Raw genomic sequence first — 23,317 nt, 5'->3', positions numbered from 1 at the left:
TCAGAAGAACCTGGGCTTTGGCAGCATGCTTGTGGTTGGGCTTGTGTTGGTCTTTCACCCCCACAACAGCTGCTAGCTGGATTGTTGAAACACACCCTGGGTAAAGCACTGGACCTTCGGCTGCTTCAGTTTCCTCAACCACAAAATGGTACAGTAACTGTCAATCTCACAGGATTTTTGTGAAGACCAAATATTTATTTGTAAAGTGCTTAGCACAGCACTTAAGAGTAGGTGCTTAATAATTCTCTTCCCTGTCCACCAGAGGGTTCTGGGTCCAGTAGATTGGAGGCTGAATTGTTGCAATTTATAGCAGGCTCTTGTTTTTTGATCAATCTTAAAGATTAGGGGCACTGACATATACCTGGGTGCCTGGGGGCAGGTACTGCTTTTTCTAGTCACTCTGGGACAGTTCCTAATTAATGACCCGAGGGGTTTCGGATTACTAAAAGGTTGGCTTTTTGAAACTAAGTTGAATACTTAAAATTTATTCCAGTGGATCTGCCCGTCTCCCCGATGACCTTCAAATGATGGAGTCCACAACCCATCTGGGTTTAGATTTGTCTTCCTGTCCTGCATCACTTGCCCATTCCCTCCCATAAATTTCCCATAGGGGTCTACCTGAATTATTTGAAAGTTTTAAAGTTTCAACCCATGAAACTTAATATTTATCCCCTATTAGACTTCCCTCAAGTGTTCTAATTGATACTAAAAAAAATCAAAGGATTCGTTGATAGGTACTGCTGCCAATCACATCAACATGCAGAAACATTTTAATAACATGTTCACCTTTGCTCCCACAGAATACAGAAAGCCAGTGGGCTCTGCGCCTGTTTCAGGAACTTTTTATAGGTCTTAGTTCCATCAGGAGAAAGCATACAATGGAATTTTGTAGAGAGCAGAAGGGGAAGGTAGAGAACAGAAAGGAAACATCTGTTTCAGGTAGAATAAGCTAGTCAGTAAATCCTAGAGCTAAAGCTGGAATGTGCAGACTAACCAGAATAATTAACCTCTGAGTTTATTGCTTGCCATACTCATTTAAAGTAGGATAGAGGTAACCAAGCTGAGCCAGAAATGCTCATATCACTAACCAGTTAATGACCTGAGTTCATTTGGTGTCAGCCAAATTCTGAAATCCCTATCAACAGATGACACTCCTAGCTTTGCGTGTCCTCTCTGCGAGTTTGGTAAGCATGCCGTTTATGGTAATAGCTAGCATTTATAGAACGGTTTGCAAAGGGCTTCACAGAGAGTTATTTTCAGGCCCAAAGGACTCATAATGAAAAATGCTGTCCACCTCGGAGAACTGATGAATTCTGGGCGCACATTGAAGAACATTTCTTTTCACTGTATCTTTCTTGACTTTTTTTTTTGGCAACATAGCTAATAAGGAAATATGTTTTGCCTGACCACATGTATAATGAGTATAATATTGCCTGCCTTGTCAATGGGTGGGGGAGGGCCTCTGGGAAGAGAATTTAAATCTCAAAACATTTCTTAAATGTTAAAAACAATTTTAAAAAGCATTTTCATTTTATCCTCACCACAACCCTGAGGTAGGTGCTATTACTGATTCCCATTTTACAGGTGAGTAAAGTGGGGTAGGGTTCACACGGCTATCGAGTGTCTGAGGCTGGATTCGGGTTCAGTTGTTCGTGCTTAGAGGTCCAGCGCTGCCCCCACCTCGAACACGTCACACAGAAAGGGACCAGAGCGCTTCGTCACGCTTTCGGGTTGTCGTTGGCCTGATTTAATGCCTTCTCTCTATCGTTTGCTAAAACCCAGGTAAAGTCTAGCTGCGGCGTTTCCCCGATTTACTGCTCTGGAAGAGGAGGAAGTCAAAGGATCTGGGTTCAAATCTCAGCTCTGGTGGGGTACTTCACCGGCATGGGCCTCAGTTTCCCCAAACGCGCTTCTTTCTCGGTCTGCCACTGGAGTTCGGGGATCTGGGGAAGGCAGGTGGGTGTGAGTGTACCACAGGAACAGGAAGAGGAAGGGAGGAGAGCGCAGGGCGCCTGCGCGCAGAGTAGTCGTGACGGGCAGGGCGGGGTGGGGGTGGGGGTGGGGGTGGGGGTGGGGGTGGGGAATACATAAGTTGTGCGGGTCCGGGCACTTGCGCAGATGTAAGGCTGGCGGGTTGGCGCTAGGTTTGGCGCCTGCGCACTCAGGGTCTGTTCTCAGCTGGGCAGGGCGCCTGCTCGCGGGGACGGACGGCTACAAGTCCTTTGTGCTTTGATATTGGGGAAATGGGGGATCTCCCGGCTTGCATTGCGCGGCAGCAGGGGTTGACGGGGAGGGACTCTCCTCGCCGAGGTTTCTCGTAGAAGGGGAGGGGTGCGGACTGCGGGAACCCTCACCACTCACCTAGAAGCGCCCTGTAAGGGTGAGGAGGAATCAGGAGGCCTTAGTGACATCACAACCGTCTTTAACAGGTTCTAGGCGGTTAACGCTCCGCGCAAGCGCGAAGGGCAGGGTCACCTAACGGTCCTTGGTCCCGCCCTACGGGATCCCGCGGCGCGTGGGCCTGTGGGGCCTGTAGTTTTCCCTTTTGTAGCCGGTTTTTCCCCGCCCCTTCCGCTCTTGGTTCCCTTGGGACTCCGTTTCCCGTGGTGCGTCGGGGCCGCCTTCCGGTGTGGGTACGGATCGGCGCACGCGGCTGCAGTGGCGGTGCCCCGGTGACTTTACTCCGGGGCCATGGAGGGCAGTTTCGGCTCGGACTTCGGGGGTGCGGCGGGGGCCGGGGGCGGGAAGCTGGACCCGGGGCTCATCATGGAGCAAGTGAAGGTGCAGATCGCCGTGGCCAACGCGCAGGAGCTGCTACAGGTGCGCGGCCGGGGCCTGGGGGCGGGGGTGGGGGCCGTGGCCTGGCCGAGGGTCCCCTGGCGCGCGGGTCACTGTGTCTCCCTTTTCTCTCCAGAGGATGACGAACAAGTGTTTCCGGAAGTGCATTGGGAAGCCCGGCAGCTCCTTGGATAACTCCGAGCAGGTGAGGGCGCCTCGCGGGGGGGACCCCCGCCGCTCCACGCGGGGACCGGGACCACCACTCCTCCGTCCCCGCCCCTCCAGCTGGGGGCGTCGGGCCGTGGGCCCAGAGCTCAGCCACAGTGGGGCCTTGGGAGGCTGGCACTGAGCTAAGTGGATGGAGCCCGGGCTGGGTGGGCAGGACTGGGGTCGGGGGTGGCACGTGCCCTAAGAAATTGAGCCGAATAACCAGGAGCGAGAGGTCGGGGTCCTGGAGGAGCGAGTGGCTTCTGGGGGTATTCGGGAGGGAGGGGGCAAGAACTGGCGACTTCTTTGCGGGGTGGAAGAGGACCCAGAGAATTAGTGACTAGAAGAAGCAGTGCCTGCCCCTGGGCACCCAGACCTGGGTAAGGGGCTGTGTGTATGTGGTCGTCCTCTGTTCTGGTCGGACTTCAGGGTATCGTGTCCAGTTCTACTGAGGGCTACAGCAGGGCCAGAGGAATCCCGAAGCACCGTGGTATGATTTAAAGAGTTTGGATACACGAATTTGAATTCTGGTTCTGTTCCTTAATAGTTATTTATTTCTCTTAGCCTTACCTCAAGTATGAGCTCCTTGAGGGCAGAACCTGTCTTTTTGCTTCTCTTTAAATCTCTAGTGCTCAGCAGAGTCTTGCACATTGTAGGTGCTTAATAAATGCTTATGGAAGCCTTAATCACTGAATGGCGAAAGACCTTGGCTTAAATAGGCCGACGTCTCCCACTGCATCACCGGCCTCCTCCAGTCATCCTGATGAACATCGGGTCACTGCACCCAGATGGCTCTGGAGGAGAAAGTGAGGCTGGTGACCTTTCACAGCCCTCCTTCATTTAAATCCAATTCACTTGCAAGTCATGGTGGCGGTTGTTTTTTGTCCTTCTGTTCTGACATCAGGGGCATGTCATGGCGTCACCTTCCTGATGTCATGGTCCTTTTTGAGAAGGAAGGACAAACAACAAGCACATTGTAGGTGCTTAATAAATGCTTAGTGACTGACTGTCTCCAGTAGGGTAGTGAGGGGAGCCAGAAGGCAGAATAATTAAACTAGAGAAGACTTAAAGGGTGTTGTGATTCTTCTGTTTGAATATATAAATAGCTGTCATGGGGAAGAGGGGTTCCTTTAGTTTGACCCCAGAGGGCAGAACTAGAACCAATGGCTAGATTCAAGCTTGTTGGAAAGAAGGAACATCCCAGCGATCTGAAGTGTGCAAGAGTGGAATGGAAGCTTTGGAGCAAGGGAGCATTCCAATTGTTGGAAATGTGTAAGTAGAATAGTGAGGATTCGTGCTTGGGCCTAGGGTGTAGGTGTCAGGATTTAAAGCTAAAAGAGACTTTTGAGACATCGAGGCGTAGCTCCTACATAGGAGGCACTTGTGGGCCAGAGAGGTGAAATCATTTGCCTTGTAGGTTAGTAAGTAGCAGAATCAGGATTCAGGCATTGCAGTTGTACATTTGTTGTTCAGTCACGTTTGACTCTCCCTGCCCCCATGCGGAGTTTTCTTGGCAAAGATACTAGAGTAGTTTGCCATTTTCTTCTCCAGTTCATTTTACAGATGTGGAAACTGAGGCAAACAGGGCGATTGTGACTTTCCCAGGGTCACACAGTTGGGAATTGTCTGAGTTCGGATTTGAACTCAAGAGGAGTCTTCCTCAGTCCAGGCCTATGCGCTATGGCGCCACCTAGCTGCTGTTTCTCTATCAGTCTATTCCCTCTATTAGTCATTGTAGCAGCACAAGGGGTTTCCAAAATGGGGAACCTGGCCATTCAGCCACTTCACTTTACGCTTCTGGTGACCAGAGGGGAGGACCCCCACACAGGGCTGTACAGGACATAGTCTAGAGAGAGGAAAACCTGCCCCAGCCTACTATTGGAGTCCAGCAGGAACTATTCTTTGGAGAAAGCCACCCTCTCTTTTAGCTCTAGGGTTCTGTGGGCATTGGCCATGCTTGGCAGCCTCTGGATGACCCTCTGAAGATGAGGAGGAAGAAAAATTTGTTTTTCAGGTGTGTCTACTCTCTGTGAACCTATTTGAGATTTTCTTGGCAAAGATACTGGAGTGGTTTTTCATTTCCTTCTCCAGCTCATTTACAGATGAAGAAACTGAGGCATCCAGGGTGAAGTGACTTGCCCAGGGTCACACAGCTAGAGTGTCTGAAGTTTGTTTTGAGCTCAGGTCTTCCTGAATCCACCAAGCTGCCCCATGTAGGATCTAGAAGCAGTTAAATCAGGGCACTGAGCCCCCTCTTTACCTGTTTCATTTCTTTCCTCTTCAGAAGTGTATCGCGATGTGCATGGATCGGTACATGGACGCCTGGAATACAGTGTCCCGAGCCTACAACTCCAGGTTGCAAAGGGAGCGAGCCAACATGTGAGGCATGAGCTCTTCTCGTGGACATCCAGGGACTCTAGCTTTGTCATCCAGGGAGTGCATCCTCCCACCCTCCCTTCTGACAGGGCGCTTTGAGAATGAAAGGAATACGGCTGGGAAATTTGGCTCGATTCCTTGGTGATTACCCACTCCCTTCTCAGCACACTAATAAAAGCCCTGTTTGTGGAGCCTGGATCTCTGCCCTGCTCTAAGGGCCCAGTTCTCCCCTTCTTTGCCGTGGTCTCAGCCTTTAGGCAAAGGATGGCCCTCATGCCAGCTGTAGAAGCTCCTGGCCACCTCCCTGAGGTCCCTGACCATGCCTGGCACCAGGCACGCATCGATTTGGAGCTGGGCCTTTGGCTGTTCCCTGGGAAAGGTGTGGTTGGGTCCCCCCGGCAGGGGATATGCAGCTCATGAGCCTTGGGGACCGGGATGATGTAATCACTCCCTGTCATTCATCCAGAAAACAGTAAATCGCTGTCTGTGACACTAGAGAAACTTCTTTTCTCTCTCTTCTGAGCAATGACAAGTGTATGGATTTTTCTTTCAAAGGTTTGTGCCTCTGAGATGGGATGTGTCCTGCTGGTTGAGAGTGGGCTAGGTGAGATGTTCTGCCCAGCTATGAGGGCAGGGGCCTAGATTTGGAGTCACTGTCGCCCGTGCGACCTTGGGCAAGTCAGATAGTCTGTCTAAAAGGAAGAGCTGAGACTACATGATGGCCAGGTCTCTTTCTACTTAAATCTTAGTATAATAGTGTGAGTTAGACTATCTCCCTCTGCTGTATTTCCTCTTCCCTTTGGTATACTGAGGCTGTGGTGACCCAGATGAGCATGCAGGTGACAGCCTTTTCGAGGCCTCGAGCTGGAGCTGTCTTGAGGATAAGCAATAATAACGATAACAAATAGCATTTATAAAGCATCTACTATGTGCCTGGCACTGTGCTAAGTGCTTTAGAAATGCCTCACAGCAACCCTGCAAGGTAGGTGCTGTTACTCCCTTTTTATGGTGGAGGAAACAGGCAAACAGGTTAAAAGAATTGCCCAGGGTCTCACGCTGGATTCACGCTGTGGCTGGATTCACTCTCCAGCCTTCCTGATTCTAGGCTCCGTGTGCGATCTGCTGGAGCGCCTAGCCACCAAGGATGCTGTTTGTGCATTCTGAGGGTGGGGTAGGGTTCCCTTAGGTCTGGTGGTCTGCTTGGCTGGTGCCTCAGGGATTCAGGGAGGCTTTGGTCTGAATGCTGAGATGCCAGCAGCAGTCAGTCACCTCAGACTGTGAGGGTCAGCTCTGGATGTGGGGGGGTGGGGCAGGAATGATGACTGAAGTGATTCACATACATACCTATATATAGCTCCTTAAGGTTTGCATTGCATCTCTGTAAGTATTAAAGAATTATCCCCATTTTGCAGATGAATAAACTGAGTCTCCGAGAGTTAAATGATTAGTCCTTGGTTACCCAGCTACTGGAGTAAAGTTCAGCTAACATTTATTCAGTGCCAGCTAGTATGTTTGAGATTCCCTGTGCTCAGCCCTGGGGATACAAAGGCACAGAATGACAACATTGGCTGCCTGTGACTAGTGCTAATAATGGGTCTTGGTCCCAGCAGTCTTACTGCTGGACTAAGGGTGGCCTGCTGGGGAAGGGCTGAGTCATTCTTCCCCCACAAGCTAGAGTCTGAATCAGGTTGTATTTACTTGTACAAAAGAGCCTAATACAATTGCACCGTGTTAAATGCAACCCACACCCTCCCCTGCCCTACACCCACCCCAGGTGGTAGGGACCACCTTTCCATCAGTTACCACGTGGGATGGTTCTTGGCTTTCAGACTATCACTGCTGTCCAGCAGAAGGAGGCACGCAGCTCCTTAGGGTCAGCAGCCGCTGCCTGCTTCAGGTTGATTCAAACAGGCCGGGGGGACTTTGGCCTGGCCTCTTGCCTCCTGATTTTTCTGGCCAGTCAGAGTCTGATGTTCTGCCTGATCCAGCCCCTTACAGCTGTCACCTTGGAGTAGACCCCTGGGAAGTATGGTCTGGCACAGCCGTACCCCCAGCTGGTGACCCCAGCAAGAAACCACCTCCCGGCAGGCTCCTTGCAAGCCAGCGGGCCCCCGGCATCACCCTGGAAGGACAAGAGAAGCAAGAGGGTCAGAGGCAGCTGAACTGGGGCCCTAGAGAAGATAGGCCACCCTCCTCCCCTGCTGGGGCTCCTGAGAAGAAGAGATTTCGCTGCTAGTGAGATCTGCGGAAGGAGCGCACGGGGAGGCTTAGGCAGCAGTCCCAGCTCTACCACTAACTGGCTGTCCCATCACAAGTCATGTCACCTGCACGGGCCTCGGTTTCCTAATCTAAAGTGAGAACGACCATTTCTGCCCTGCTTTCCTCACAGAGTGGTTAAAACTGCTTTAAAGATTTACAAAACACTTTCCCCATGAGAATCGTGAGCCAGATATTACAACCAAGTTAAAAGTGTGGTCTGGATCTAAGGCTTGCTGGGCAAATGTGTCTGCCCCATGCGCTGGCTGCATCTGGTCACAGGAGAAAAGCCAGAGGATTCAGTGTTCTGGGGAGCCTGGGCTGCGGCCTCACCGAGCAGCTGTCTACACCTCCCTGGGTGAAGCCTGCGCACAGCATTCTGTTACTGATCTGGATGGGGTAAAACTTCCTGCACGTCTCTTCTCCAATGATGTTCACCGCTGCTTTCTGCAGGTGCCTCGCCATCAGCCCTGTTCAGCACAAATGGGAGTTAGCAGTGACCTGGAGGAGGGCCAGGTGGTGGGTGAGGAGCAAAGGGGAGGATCTCAGGACTCCTTTTTATAACATCTCCCTGAGAGGTTACCCGGCTTCTGCTGGAGGATCTCCAGAAAGGGGGAACCACCGCCTCCTGTTAGTGACCCAGTCCACTTTTAGATGACTAGTTTGTTTTTCTTTTCACCAGCCTCAGTTTGCCCCTCTGCAACTTAGACCCATCACTTCTATTTCTGTCTCTTTTGGGTGGCAGTCCTTCATGTATTTGAAGGATTTGTCATATCCTGCCTAAGCCTTCTGTCTCTCTTCCGGCCCCTTGAAGGTTAAACATTATTACACTTGGACTCTCAAGTCCCTTTGTAGACATGATCCAGCTTCTCATCTCCCTTCCTAAACTGTGCTTGGATCTAAGCACTGTACAGCTAGTTACTATGGGGTCTGCCATGGGCAGAGGCATCTAATAGAGGGGTATGAAGTGGCCCTTGTGTTGATACCCAGTTCCAGCTGCATAACGCTTTGGGACAGTGAGCAGGCGAGGAGGCCTCTGGAGGTGAGGGCTGGGGCTGAGGTGGATCCGAATGGGGAGGGCCCTTGGAGGCTGTCCGGGCCAACAGCCTCACTTTGCAGAGGAGGAAAGAGACCTGGGGGAGGGAAGTGAAGTGCCCAAGTGAGCACTCAAACCCAGATACTCTGACTCCAAGTTCAGAGCTCTTCCATGGTACCACACACTATTGGAGACCTGAATGATCGCCCCTGCTCATTACCGAATAAAATTATAAGCTCTTCGCATACTGCTTGGATAATGTTCAGTCATGTCTGACTCTTTGTGACCCCATTTGGCTTTTCTTGGTAAAGATACCAGAGTGGTTTGTCATTTCCTTCCCTAGGTCATTTTACAGGTGAGGAAACTAAGGCAAATGGGTGAAGTGACTTGGCCAAGGGCACATAGCTAATAGGAGTCTGAGGCCATATTTGAACTCAGGAAGATGAGTCTTCATGACTCTAGGCCCAGTGCTCTATCCACTGGGCCGCCCAACTACCCCATCCTAGAATGTAGTAGGTGCTTAATAAATTCTCTTCCCATTCCCACTCCCTGTTCTCATTTTTCTCCCTTTTGTGTTGGATTTAAAGTCAGAGGACCTAGGCAGAGATGCCAACTCTCCCTGTGTGACTATAGACTGGTCATGTTGTGGAGCTTATCTATAAAGTGATCTGATAAATCTGTGCCTCCTGCCTCTGCTCAGAGTGGGCTTGGCCACCCTACATCCTGCCTATCCCTGAGCCTTGGATTAGAGGGGGTAGGGTGGGGTTAGCCGGGCAGTGGCAGTGCTCAGGAAGCTGTAGGTGCTTCACCTACCTCCTTCTCGGATGGAGCCCCAGCCAGTGATGAAACACTTTGTGCCTTCAGTGAAGAGGTGAGAGTGGTCTGGGAGACAGATGGGCTTGATGACGCTGGTGTATTTCACGGGAGCCGAGAGTTCCAGGAGGGCCACGTCATAGTCCAAAGTGTAGACATTGTAGAATGGGTGCTTGTAGATGCGGTACACCTTCTCGACCTTCCCATCCGCACCACTTAGGGAGGCTGTCCCCAGGAAGGCCACCCACAGGTTGGGGTCACTGTAACTGAAGCCACAGAGGAGAATTTCACTGGTTTCATTTGTATCTCTAATAGCTACCAGTCTTAAAGCATTTTACTTTCCTGTGAAGTGGACTTGCAAGTATTATCTTCATTTTACAGCTGAGGAAACAGGCTCAGGTTAAGTGAACTGCTCGTGGTCTTCCTGCCAATGCCCTGACTCCTGACTTCCAGGGCACAGAAGCTTCCTGCCTCCATCTCCAGTAAATACTTGGCCTCAAGGAATTTAATCAAGGAGAGAGAAAAGGCTAGGATCTAGAGCCAGAAGGGGTTTTAGAGATGATTTGATTCAACCCCCTCATCAGACAGAGGCCAAGTGGCAGAGCTATGGCCTAAATCTAGGGACAGAGCCCACTCTTCCTGCGGTGCACAGGGCAGGCAGGAAAGGCTTCTTTGAGGAGGTAGCAGTTGAGTTGGATCCCAAAGACACCATGGAGCTGATATGAGGGCAGCAGCCCTGGAATTTCATGATCTCCAGTGGAGCAGCCGTGGCCAAGCACTTTCAGGTAACCCCTGAGGCAGAAACCGAGTTTTCAATGCTATATATGAACTGACTCCCATTTCCTGTAAAGGGCATTTGGTAATCACATTAATTATTATCTTCTGAGAGGCAGGATAATGTGGTGGAGAGAATGTGTGAACAGCCAGAAGACCTGAGTCTAAGTCTTAGGTTCACTACTCATTTGAGCTTCAGTTTCCTCCTCTATGAAATGGGCATCATAATCATAAGGACTATTTCCATTCGTCCTGATTTATATCTCACCACTGGGTCCGGATGGCTCTGGAAGGGAAAGTGAGGCTGGTGACTTTGCACAGTCCTGCCTCACTTAAATACAATACACTTGCATGTCAAGGCATCACCTCGATGACGTTACAGTCCTCTTCAAGAACGAAGGACAAGCAGCAACAGTAATCATAATCTTTGTACTCCCTACCTCAGGAGTGTGTCTGAAGCTCAGATTAGATAATATACATAAGGGACTTAATCAAATGTTACTTTTCTCTCCTTCCAGTGGAAATAAAGGCCCCATTTTCACAATATCTGGCAAATCCAGGGGAAGGAAACCACCTGATCTAGGGTGAACCAGCAGGAGGAGCATTTCTGAGGATCTAGGTCAAAGGGTCCACCAAGAAGCCAATCAAATAACGAGGCAGACAACTTCAAGGTGGGAGAGGGAGGAAAGTTAGCAGAAACAGGGGGCTCGGAGCTAATCCTGGTTCTGTACCGCTTCAAGTATGACCAAGCATTGTGCTATGGTCCTTTGAAGGAAGTGCTGTCAGAATTGTTCTCTGAGGCTCTAATAGGGGATGGGACTTGTCCCGCCTCACAAAGCTACCAAGAGGCAGAGCCAGGTCCCCAACTCAAGCCTTCAAATTCCCAATTTAAGTTGCTTTATATTATGTCCAGATTTGAGAGGCTGTGCAGTAAGAAGGAGTGAGAAGCTTTGGAATCAGAGGACCTGGGTTTGAATTCTCCCTTTCAAGTTGTTTACTTCCCTGGCCTCTGTCTCTTCCTGTAAAACAAGGGGCTTGGTCTCTGGAGTCCCCTTTATCTCTAGATGGATGAATCTGAGCTTTCTTCCCCCTTTAAATCTATGATTCTGTGACCCTAAGGAAATATACAGCAGCTTCTGGGTTGAGACTGTAAATACTGAGCTTTGGTGAAAACACTTTTCCTTTGGATTTTAACATAATCTTTTGGGAAACTATAAGGAGTCATTAAAATGTTTTCGTTTCAGGGTGACTTTTCACCCTTACCTGATATTTTAAAAGTTATTACTACTGTTAGTAGCTAGTGTTTTTATCAGTTTTAAAATATGCAAAGCCCCTCACATATATTATTTCATTTGCTCCTCAGAACAACCTCGGGAGGTAGGTGCTCCCATTGTCCCTATTTTACAGGTGAAGAAACTGAGGCTGAGAGTTTTCGTGGTGTGCTCAGGCAAGCTAGTAAGTGCCTGAGACAATGTTCAAACTCAGGTCTTTCTGATTCCAAACCCAGCATATTCCGTCCATTCTGTCACCAGCCTGGTGCTCCGAAAGCAGTGAAGCCGACAGATGAAGAGAGGTGTGTTTCAGCCCAGAAGCTGTGCAGCGTCTTGTTGGCATCCTCAAGAGCAGCAGGGGGAGCCAAAGATAAGGGAATGTCTGTCAGCAAGTGTCAAGTCGAGTATATTGTAGCTGCATTGGAGTCAGACCAAGGTGCTGTGTCACCTTGGACAAGTCATTTCCCTGTCTGTAAAATATAAAGTCCGTTCCACTCTTCTCTCTTTTTCTTTTTAAATTTCACTTATTTTGCTTTTTAAAAAATTAAGTATTAATTTTCTCTCACTCCCCCCTGCCCCCACTGGAAAAAGAAAACCCTTTTTAACAAATAAGGAAGCGTAGTCAAGCAAAACAAATCTTCACATTTGCCAGGTCCAAGAATGTATATCATTCTGCACCCTCGGTCCACCACCTCTCTCTCAGGAGCTGTTTAACCTGTTTCATCATTGGTCTTCTGGGATCGTGGCCCCTTTGGGGCCATCTCTCCCATGGTATTGAGTAGGGCTTTGTATGGCATTTGTATCGCCAGTACCCAGCACAGTGCCTGTCACATGGGAGGCCCTTAATAACTTGTTGATTGGTTGATACAAGCTGTGAGTTCTTTGTGTAAAATACATAAGCACATATTTGGAGGCCTATACTTGGAGGGATCATTGGCATTCTCAACTTTTGATAGCAAGAAAGGTGGAAACTTTTTTCTTTAAAAAATATTCTTTGGTATATGGGATGGCTCTCTAGGAAGGGAGTGGGGAAGGAATAGAGGGGAAAGTGTCAGCAACAGGAATAAAAGATATCAATACAAATTTATTTTTTAAAAAAAGTGGGATTAGGTCCATGTTGGAAAGGAAGCTGGTAAAGTGCTTTGCTAGTGTTGTATGATGGGAGTTGGATCAAAGTCCATTCTGTGGAATGTGCTTGGGGATGGGCGTTTGGCCCCATCCCATGGGGCACCTGTGATGTTGAATCTATGCCTCGGTTACTTTCAGCAACATGTGCCATTTTGCCTCTTCTGCAATCAGGGACTACTGGCCCCGCTCCAAAAGGACTGTGTCCTGACCCCGTTGTGATATGGGGCCTGAGGCCAAGAGAACTGGCCAATGAGCAGCAAGTGCTGTCCACTCCGCCTTTAAAAGGGAGAGACGATTTTTATCCCCCCCTCTGCTTTCCTCCTTCTGAGTCTGGCTGTCCTTTGGACTTGCCGTGGGAGAGGGACTTTCTTCTTCCCCTCCTCCCCTACCTCAGTCACGGCTGTTTGCGAATGGCAGTGAGACTGTGTGTTTGTCTTATTAGCCCGAGATTGTTACTCAAGGCTCTCTGGGTAGAGGAGGGGAGAGACATATTGGAAAATGAAGGTGATGTAGAAACAAAATATATCAAGAAAAAAGAAAGAAAAGAAATCCAAATCAGTGGAACCGTAGGTGCTGTTCCTCTCTTCCATTTCGGTGTTGGGTTGGATTTCTGGAGTTCATGTGAAGGGGAATTTTTCAAAGACTTCAGGCTCTGTGCCTTTTCCTTCTTCAGCAATGATGGGGTCCCCCATTTTAGCTCTTACTTCATCAAATCTGAGCTTAGGGAGGAAGTTATTTTGTGTAGCTGCCCCGCACAGGTCTGTATTACATTGTTATGAGACTGTTGACAAAAAAATGATCTGAAGCTCTTGCCGATAACTGTGAAAACATGGTTCCATTTTTTGTGGTAGCATCAGTGAGTGATAAAATTGTTCATGTCTTCAGCCCATTTCCTGTGCCTTTGGGGCTTGCTTGTGTTAGCTGGCAGCACTATCTGCACTGACACCTTTCTGGTGGGTGGGGTATTGGCATATCTGATTTGCTTTGGCATTTCTTGCCTTTTTGTGGCACTGGAAGAGAACATGAAGGAGTGGCATTTGCTTGGCTGTTCTCTGTGTCAAGCTGATCATCATGGTTTTAGAGAATAGATGCCCCAAAACCCTGGGCCACCCTATTGTTTCCTTGACTCTTAAGACCAGCCTCATCATACTGACCAAGGCACTAACTTGTAGCTTCCTGCTTCAAATTAATCAATCAATAAATATTTATTGAACATCTGCTTTGTGCCAGGCACTGTGCTAAGCACTACTCTGACTTCAACAAACAAAGATGGGAAGTGGAAGAGGATGGTCTAGGCACAGAGAATAACAAGCTGTGGCAGATCAAAGGACACACACAGAACAGAGATTGATCCAGTTTGGCTGGAAAAGTGTCCTCTTTCACAAAGACTCTTCCTGATGACAGTATTTTGCTAATCCTTCTCCTACAGGAAAGTGCCTCCTGGAAGTTCTTTGGTTTTCCTTGTTTCCTTCAAGACTTACAGGAAGAAAAATAGGATTTGTCTGAAAAAACTGACATAGATGTAAAGGGAACTCACTAACCTATTTATATTTGAAAAGAAATGCCCAGGAGGTGGAAGCAAGGTCAGATCACAGAGAATGAATACAATAGCTTGGCATGAAGTCCTATAAAAATAGTGTCAGGAGTGCTGACACTTGGAATGAGCTGAGACTAGCCAGGGAAGCTGAGAAAAACAAAAAGCATTGTGGGCTTATTTTCTGGTTGTTTTGTTTGTAAGATGTATTAGGAGACAGAGTGGGATCCAAGAAGGGATAAGACCTTTGCCCTGGGGTGTATAGGACAATGAAAACTAACAACAGAGAGGGCAGACCTGATCATTTCTTTATTTTGCTTCCATTTTTTCTGACAAGAAGAAGGACCTTTGTCCCAGGGAGGACAGAGCAAAGATGGCTAACAGGACAAGTGCCATAGCATACCTTAGATTAGTGAGGGGATAGAATAGAGCACTTGGTGGCTCTTGATGAATTCAAGTAACCAGGACTAGAAAGAATGGCATCCTTGCGTATGGAAAGAGCTGGTCAACAACCTGGGAAAGATCATGGAGACTGGGGCAAGTACCAAGAGTCGGGAGAAGGGCAAATATCAGAACATGCAAGAAAATGAGATCTGCAAACTCCTGTCTATGAGTTTGATATAGATTCTTGGGGAAATTCTAGAAAGGCTCTTTAGAGAGATGGTTGTCCAACAGTTAGGAGGGCTTCATCAAACATAGGTCATGCCAGGCTAAATTCATCGCCTTTTTTGGGGGTCAAGATGCACAGGAACAGAGATTTAGCATTGGAGGGGACCTTCAAAGCCATTGACTTTAACTCCTTCATATTACAGATGAAGATCTGAGGCCCAGAGTGTGTCCAGGGTCTTATCTATCTTGGTAGCCCTATAAATGTTTATTGAATTGAATCAAAGGGGAAAATGGGTACTGGAGGTGAGTCAGACCCAGGAGGTGAAGAGGGAAGGTTCAGACCCACCAGACAGATCTAGGAAAGAGGGAGGAGGAGAGATGCCCCCAGAGTTAGCCTGGGGGGCTGGTATGGAGATACCTCAGGACTTTTGCAGGGTCTCCTCACTTCCTTCTTCCATGATGGAACTGAGGCCATTGGGCTATTGACTTGTTTCCGTGCCTGTCCATGGAAGCCCTGACCTCCAGACGGGGTCAGGATGTTGCTGCTAGATTCTACTAGAGAGGCAGAGGGAATGGCCCTGGAAGAAGTCAGGAAGCTGTGAGCTGTGGACTCACCCTGCCACCCTGGTGGATCATTTAGCCTTACCCACTCATTTTATAGATGAGGAAACTGGGCTGAAGGCCCCCTCCCTCTACCCCGCCTCCCCCAAACTGCTCTCAGTCCCATCAAATGGACTTACACGTCAAAGCAGTGAGCGGCAGTGAGCAGCCACCTGTCCGCAATCAACACCGCCCCACACTTGTGCTCCTTCCTCCTCAGCCAGAGACTGACCTGCCAGGGCCATTCCCCACGGCTGGCAGCGCTGCCGCCCACAATCTTGGTGAGGGTGCCCACTGGAGAGACACCGCAGTCTAGAGAGAGGGGAGAGGGCAGAGACAATGCACGGAGACCCTAAAAGCCAGCTGCCTTCCTAGCCCTCCCATCTCCTCCCCACACCATGGAGAAGCAGAAAAGAGCCAAGCTTCTGCAGAGAGAGTAATTCTAGGCTGCTGTTGGGGAAAAAGGGTCATACTGGTTCTTTATAGCTCCGGGAGAGAGCGCTTGTACTAGTGGGTGGTTGGAAGTCACTGGAAGGCTAAATTTGGCTTCACAGGAGGGAGAGCTTCTCTGAAAGTGGCATGGGCTGCCTGGGGAGACAGCAATGCCCCTGCTCATTGTCAGGAATATTCAGTATCAGATCTGGAAGGAACCTCAGAGTACATCTTTTTGGTAGCAAGGTCGTATAAGGTGATGAAGTCTTAGACTTAGAGGCAGGGAGACCAGAGTACAAATCCTGCCTCCCACACTTACTAGCCAGGTGACCATGGGCAAGTCACTTAAATGTTTCCAGTCTCAGTTTTCCCATTTGTAAAATTGGGATTAAAGAAAAGTATGTACATCCCAGAGTGTTTGTGGGGATCAAATGGAATGTTTACAAAGTAGTTTGCAGAACTTAAAGCATCATGTTATTATTCTTTGGTGGAAAGAGCACAGGAGTGGGGGAGAGGGTGCTAGATTTGGAGTCAGGTGACCAGGGTTCAAATCCCAGCTCTGCCATTTGCTACTTCATGGAATACTGGACATCATTTAATTTCTTTGGATCTCAGTTTGTTCATCTATAAAAGGAGGGCAGAGAACAAGATGACCTTTAAGGTAAGGCCCCTTCCATCTAGAAATCTATGATCCTATGACCTGGCTCTGAAAGTTACTTTTGGGGTGACCCTGGCGCCACCTGCTTCACTGGGTGGTTTGGGAGAAAGTGTCTTGTTGATAGGGATGATGACAGTAATGCAGCCTTCTTTTACAATGAGTAAACTGGAGACCAGTGAGGGTCCATCATGGATTGGACTAGATGACCTCCTAAGGTCCCTTTCCATTCCAGAATTCTATGAAATGAACAAGATTTTAGCTTGGGATGATAAAGATCAGCCTGGGGCCCATCCACCAACACTCGTCATGGTGGATCTCCATTGGCCGTAAGCCAGCTGCCTGAGCTTGGTCGGGCCCTCTGAGGGTTCCCTAAATGGACCTATTAATTTTTGTGTAGATATTACATTTCTCCACCTGGCTCGTGGAAGGAATGCAAAGTCGGCTAGGAATGATGGACTCTGGACGAGATGGAGGGCGTCCAGGAAAGAGAGAGGACTGTAGGCCATCCAATAGGAAGTTCAGTAGAAGGAACTGGGGGCGTTTAGCTTGAAAGAGAGAAGATTTAGGGCAGATGTTACCAATGTATGGAAATGCTTTTCAAGCTTCCAGTCACTATACACATGTCAGATGTGATAACATTGAATACTCTGGAACCTATCATATATGGAAGAGGGATTAGGTTTACTTTGCTACTAGAATCATGGTGGGGAATGTGTAGAGAGGCAGATTTAGTCTCAATGCAAAGGAAAACTGCCTGACCATTGGAGCTGCCCAAAGGGGACTGAACTGCCTCCAGAGGTAGTGAGTGTCTCACCACTGGTGGTCTTTGAGTGGAGGGGGCATGACCATTTGTCAGGGATATTACAGAAGGGATTCCTGCTCAGGTATAGAGTGGACTAGCAGTGCTAGAATCATATTTTAGAGTTGGGTCTAGTCCAAAATACCCAGAAGACTTTCTCCCCTGCAATGTAGCCAGCAAATAGTCATCCAGTTCCTGCTTGAAGAAGTGCCGAGAGGGGGAGCTCACTACTTCCCAAGACAGCTCATTCCACTTTGGAACACCTCTAATTAGTAGGAAGTTTTTCCTTATATCACAGCCAAATGTGGCTGCCACATCCACCCATGGCTTCTCATTCTATCCGTATGGTCAGACCAAACAGATCTAATCCCTCTTGGACATATCAACCCTTCAAATACTTAGAGACAACTGTCATGCTGCTCCTGAGTCTTCTCCAGGCTAAATATCCCCTGTTCTTTCAACTAATCATCCTATGGGCTGGGCTCAAGACCCTTCGCTGCCCTAGGGTGGATCTGGAGCTGGAAAGGGGAGGGAAGAGTCCAGGAATAAGTATTTATAGACAGCCTACTATGTGCCAGGCACTGCTCTAAGCACTTTACAAATGTCTTATTTCGTCCTCACAACAATCCTGTGAAGGCAGATAGAACCTTAAAAGTTATCTCGTCCAATTTCCTCGTTTGACAGTTGAGGAAACTGAGGCTCAAGGAGGTCAACTGACTTGCCAAAGGGTACACAGGTAGGAATCAGAGGTGGGATTGGAGCTCACTTGTTTATGTGTCTTTATCATCCTGGTTGTCCCCTTCTGGAGGCATTCCGTCGTATCTAAACTGTGCTGCTCAGGCCTGGGTGTTAGTTCTCTAGTTTGGTCTGACCAGGGCAGAGTAAAGTTGGACTCTCACTTCCTTATTCTGGAAGGAATTTCTGGCCTGCCGGGTCCCAAGGCTGCTTCTTACTGAGCCTTGTTGTTCACTTGCATCTGACTCTTTATGACCCCATTTGGAGTTTTCTTGGCAAAGACACTGGAGCGGTTTGCCGTTTCCTTCTCCATCTCATTTTATAGATGAGGAACCTGAGGCAAGCAGGGTGAAGTGACTTGCCCAAGGTCACACAGCTAGTGTCTCAGGCTAGATTTGAACTCAGGAAGGTGAGTCTCCCTGACTCCAGGCCTGACACTGCACCATGGCACCCCCCAGCTGCCCCCATATTGAGCCCTAAAATTCAGAGATCTGCAGAAACACTTATCTAACCAGGCTTCTCTCATCTTATACTTGTGGAGTCAGGCTTTTGAAGCTGAGTGTAAGACTTACCATTTGTTCCTATTCAATTTATTCTTACTAGATTTGGCCCATCATTCTAGACCATCAAGCTTGTTTTGGCTCCGGTGGGTTAGCCATCCGCCCAGCTCTGTGTCCACTGCAGATGTGATTGCTGTCGATAAGGTGACTAAGGAGGCACAATGGACAGAACCTGGAGTCAGGAAGACCTGAGTTCAAATCCAGCCTCAGACACTTACTAGCTGCGTGACCCTGGGCTAGTCACTTAACCTCTCTCACCTGCAAAAACGCGGAAAATAACAGCTCCTACTCCCCAGGGTTGTTGGGAGGATCAGATGGAGTAACAGTTGTAAAGGGCCTAGCACAGTGCCTGGCACATAGGAATGTTAGCTATGATGATGATGATGACCTGAGTTCAAATCCTACCTTGAACCCTTTCTAGCTATGTGAGCCTGAGCAAATCACTTCACCTGCGTCTGCCTCAGTTTCTTCTTCTATAAAATGGGGATGAAAACAGCCTCTACCAGCCAGGGTTGTGATGAGGATCCAATGAGATAACACGTAAAATACTTGGAAAAGCTTAAGGGGCTATGGATACGCTAGATTAAAATCAATGAGAAAACTGGCCAGCAGAACAGAGGCAAGTGTGACCCGAGAATGAGAAAGCTTTGGCCAGCATGGGGTCAGAGGGGGCTTCCCCTTCCAGCCCAGGCCACCTCCGCCTTGGGGGGGGATCTGGGCAAACCTCCCAGTTTGTCCTGGTTTCGTACATTCAGTGCTTTCAGATTGGGGTCCGCTTGCTCTTTCAGGGGATGAATGAAGGCAGGCAGCCTGCCTGTCATCGCAGAAAACTTGTTGGCTGAGAGCACTTGGAATCAAATTTAAGCTCTGCTCTAAATACCTGTGTGACCCTGGCAAGTAACTGAGTCGGTCTCTCATCTATGAAAGGAAGGATCGGATGACCTCTAGGGTCTCTTCCACCTCTAAATCTGTACCCCTAAGAACTGAACTGCCATGATTTGTAAGAGAAGAATACAAGTGAACACCCCTTGTTAGGTGTAGCTCCTGGGAGGTGGCCTCCAACAGTCTGAAAATGGTAATAGTCAAGAAGCCCATGCCGCCCAAACTAACTTTTCCATGTCGTTACTATACCTGGAAGCTGAATGGGGGTGGCCAGTTGATGGGTTTGTGGTGGAGGGGGCAGATTACTGCTGGTGGGCCTGATTGCTGTGATGACCATACTGGTAGATCTCCTGGTTGTAGTTTCACTGGTAGGCTGTGGGGTAGTTTTGCTCATCGTGGGTCTGCTAGTGGGCTTCGGAGTAGTCCTGCTGGTCGGTGTGCTGGTGGTCTTGAGGGTGGGTGTGCTGGTTGGTTTGGGGGTCAGTTTGCTGGTGGTCACCCATGTGGTTGTTATGCTTGAGGTTGCTTCTAGGGGGTGACTGGTAATGACGGGTGTTTTCTCAGGTGAGAGGGTGGTGCCAGTCTGCAGGCCAGGTGAGATGGTGTCGACAATCCAGTCTTTGAGCCTGGTCATCCGGGAGTACACTCCTGGCTTTTTAGCTTGGGCACATCCAATCCCCCAGCTCACAACCCCTGCCAGATAAAACACGCCTGGGGTCTCTTCACAGGCCAGTGGCCCCCCAGAGTCACCCTAGGGAAGAAGCACAGGAAGGTGAGGATCCCAAAGCACGATCCGGAGGATCATACCGGACTGGTTTGGGGGATTTCCCTGGCATCCCCATTTGGTTCTAGACCCTCCCGTCCTTTTTTTTGGTCTGTTTTTAGAGGAAGCATCTTGATTTAATGGTGCTTAGGTTTGAATTGATGGTCTGACACTTACTTAGCTGTATTAGACTATGAGCTCCCTGAGGGCAGGGACTGTTTCTGCCTTTCTTTGTATCTCTAGGACTCAGGGGGTGCTTAATAAGTGTTTGTTTACTTGTCTTGACTGTGTGACCTTGCACAGATCTCTTTACTTCCACGAGCCCTAGTTTGCTCCTGTATGAAATGGAGGTAATGCTTACTGTGCCCATTTCACAGAGAGCTGTGGGGAAGGTACTTGGAAAAATAGTAGTGATGATTGAGACCTTCTCTCAGCTTGTCTGTAATTCTGGAGGAGGGTTCGGTTAGACAGATCAAAAATAGGGGGCTTGGTCCAGACATTCACAGAAGCATGGGATTTAGAGCTGGGAGGGCCTTAGAATACAGGAGATCAGAGCTGGGAGGGCCCTTAGAACACAGGATGTCAGAGCTAGGAGGATCCTTAGAACCCAGGATGTCAGAGCTGGGAGAGCCTTTAGAACACAGGATGTTAGAGCTGGAAAGGCCCTGAACCCAGGATGTCAGAGCTGGGAGGGCCCTTAGAACACAGGATGTCACATCTGGGAGGGCCCTTAGAACACAGGATGTCAGAGCTGGGAGGGCCCTTAGAACATAGGATGTCAGGGCTGGGAGGGCCCTTAGAGTAGGGAATGTCAGAAGTGGAAGATACTTCGTAACACAGAATATTAACATAGTCCAACCCCTTCATTTGACAGTTGAGTAATCAGGCCCGGAAAAGTGACTGTCCTAAGATCATCTGGGCAGTAGCAGCAGAGCTGAGGTTCAAACTGCTTTCCTAGAGCTGACAAAGGCACCAATCTTGGGGAGTTCACTCCCCACCTTGTGCAGTGACTTCTGTTTCTTTGAAAGGCATCAGCCTTGGGGTCAGAAGGCCTCAGCCCCCACCATTTAGGGTCCATATGATTTTTCACAAGTTAGTTGCTCTTTCTAGGCCACAGTTCCTCCCATAGTCAAATAAAAGGGTTGGACCAGATGGTGCAGCACAGTGGACTTGGAGTCCGTAAGATCTGGGTTGAAATCCTGCCCCAGAAGCTTAATAGTTATTGAACGTGGGCAGGTCTTAAGCCTCTCCATGCCTCAGTTTCATCGTCTGTAAAATAAGAGGTGGAGCCATCCTCTAGAGATCCCTTCTGACTACGTCCTGGATCCTCTGACACTCTGGGCCTAGGACCTTTTCAAGCTGCTCCTGATAGAGAAGATGCCACCGCTCCTTGTCCTGGTGGCTCCCCCCAGAGGGCCATGGTCCCTGCAGCCTTTTCTCTAATAGCTCTTTTTAAAGTAAGCTCACCTATGCACAGGTACTGCTGTTATTTGAAACAGTTATTCCCCTCTCCTCTTTTTTATTCTTTGTGGGGGAAGAGGAAGAGCATCCAGGGGAAACTGAGGCTTTTTCCTGCTTTCCCTTTGCCCTTCAGGGATGCAGAGTCCATCCTTGGCTGCTTTTCTCTGGACTCTCACCCATCATTTCACAGCCCCCTAAAGACATGGAGACCCAAACTGGTTTGTGACATCCCCATGAGTGCCAGGCCCAAACCAGCTCACCTGGGAGTGGGCAACTAATGTTTACTAAAAGGAGGAATTGCACCAATCAAGATGGTGGAGTGGGCACGAGTCAGACAGAAAGGGTGGAGCCTTTGCTTTGTACAAAACCCATCCCTATTACAAAGGGATTTACTCAGTTTCCCTTAAATAGCAAAATCCCTCCTTGGCCTGTCCCCAAATGTTAAATGAATCCATGCAGGAGGATTCAATATAGACATAACTCTTTAAAAATGATCAAAGTCCTTCTCTTCCTTCAAGGATTAGTGCAAGTACTCGGTCCTCTATGAAGTCCTCCCTGATTTCCCCTGCCCGAGGTGGAAGGGTTCTCTCCCCTTCCTCAAATGTTCCTGGAGCACATTTTCTGGTCCTCTTTCTTGTCTCCCAAGACGCTGGGGAAATGTCATACCTACCTCCCTACCCTCACCCCCACCACCACCCCCATAAGCTCCTCGAGGCCAGGACTGTGTCATTTTTTTCATCTCTGTGTCTCCAGCGTTAACCTCAGGGCTTTGCACAGAGTACGTGTTCAGTAACTTTGGTGAATTGAATGAGTCTGTTCTGTACATTGTTACACTGATACAATTACTTTCTTACTTCCTGGATTGCACTGTCTCTAATCCTGTTAATATATCTACGACTCCACTGGCAATGACTACAGCCCCTCCAGGCTTCAGTCATGTATTTTTTGTGTGTCAATGCAGTCAAAAAATGCATCCTCCTGTGGCCAACCTGGTGACAATTTCTCTGAACTTAGCTCAGTTGGTCCTTAAATGAGCCCAGCTGTAGGGTCTGAGCCAGTGGGGCCTTCCCAGCCTTCCTAGCTTGGGATAGTCTCCTGGGGCTTGTGCTGTGCTGGCCCCTGAGCCTCCAAGAGCCAACGGGCAGCTCCCTAACATGGGAAGGCCCATGTGTGAGATGGCCTTTAAGAAAACCAACAGCTGACTTCAGGTTCTAAGCTGCTGAAAATCAGGCTCCGAGTCCCAGTCACACAAACTCAAAGATTTTACTAGTTTACTATAAGGGGAGATAGAGTCAGATTGCTCTGAGTGCTGTTCCCGCTCAATGTGGATGGATTAAGCCATGGTGGAAAAAGCACGTTAGGACATTTTGCAGTTTCTGCATTCTCCAACTACAATATCTATACGTTGCATTCTAAGCCATGGTGCCTCATAAGTGTCCTGGTGTCCCATCAGTTCTAATGGACAGGGCTGCTCCGAGATGGAGTGGGTACTGTCTCTCTTTAGTGTTCATTTTTTCCGCCATGATGTTTCATGAATGGACAGGGATCCCAGCTATCCCAGTTATGGCTAAGCCTAAGGGGTCCCGCGATGGCCCTCCAAATGGCAAGCTTTGCTCTCCAGCTCCAGGCCAGCAATCGAACCCTG

General features: G+C 48.9%; 2 protein-coding genes across 2 annotated transcripts in view; one reads left to right on the top strand and one right to left on the bottom strand.

Annotated features, from left to right (window-relative positions):
* The first annotated feature begins 2,443 nt into the window (after positions 1-2,443).
* Positions 2,444-6,802, top strand: TIMM13 (translocase of inner mitochondrial membrane 13). The gene is made up of 3 exons (XM_036741987.1): positions 2,444-2,820; positions 2,915-2,983; positions 5,270-6,802. The coding sequence occupies exons 1-3, from the start codon at positions 2,692-2,694 to the stop codon at positions 5,366-5,368; spliced, it is 297 nt and encodes a 98-aa protein (XP_036597882.1). The 5' UTR covers positions 2,444-2,691; the 3' UTR covers positions 5,369-6,802.
* Positions 6,803-7,145: 343 nt separating this feature from the next.
* Positions 7,146-23,317, bottom strand: part of TMPRSS9 (transmembrane serine protease 9) — a 48,418-nt gene continuing 32,246 nt past the window's right edge. The window contains exons 14-18 of the mRNA XM_036741986.1: positions 19,698-20,199; positions 15,523-15,694; positions 9,467-9,732; positions 7,951-8,087; positions 7,146-7,483 (exon numbers count right to left, since the gene is read on the bottom strand). Coding sequence (XP_036597881.1) covers positions 7,322-7,483; positions 7,951-8,087; positions 9,467-9,732; positions 15,523-15,694; positions 19,698-20,199 — 1,239 coding nt within the window. The 3' untranslated portion in view covers positions 7,146-7,321. The remainder of the gene's footprint in view (positions 7,484-7,950; positions 8,088-9,466; positions 9,733-15,522; positions 15,695-19,697; positions 20,200-23,317) is intronic.

This window comes from Trichosurus vulpecula, chromosome 1 (genome assembly GCF_011100635.1).
Source record: "Trichosurus vulpecula isolate mTriVul1 chromosome 1, mTriVul1.pri, whole genome shotgun sequence".
NCBI classification, from domain to species: domain Eukaryota; kingdom Metazoa; phylum Chordata; class Mammalia; order Diprotodontia; family Phalangeridae; genus Trichosurus; species Trichosurus vulpecula.
This window is presented reverse-complemented; position numbering and strand designations above follow the sequence as displayed.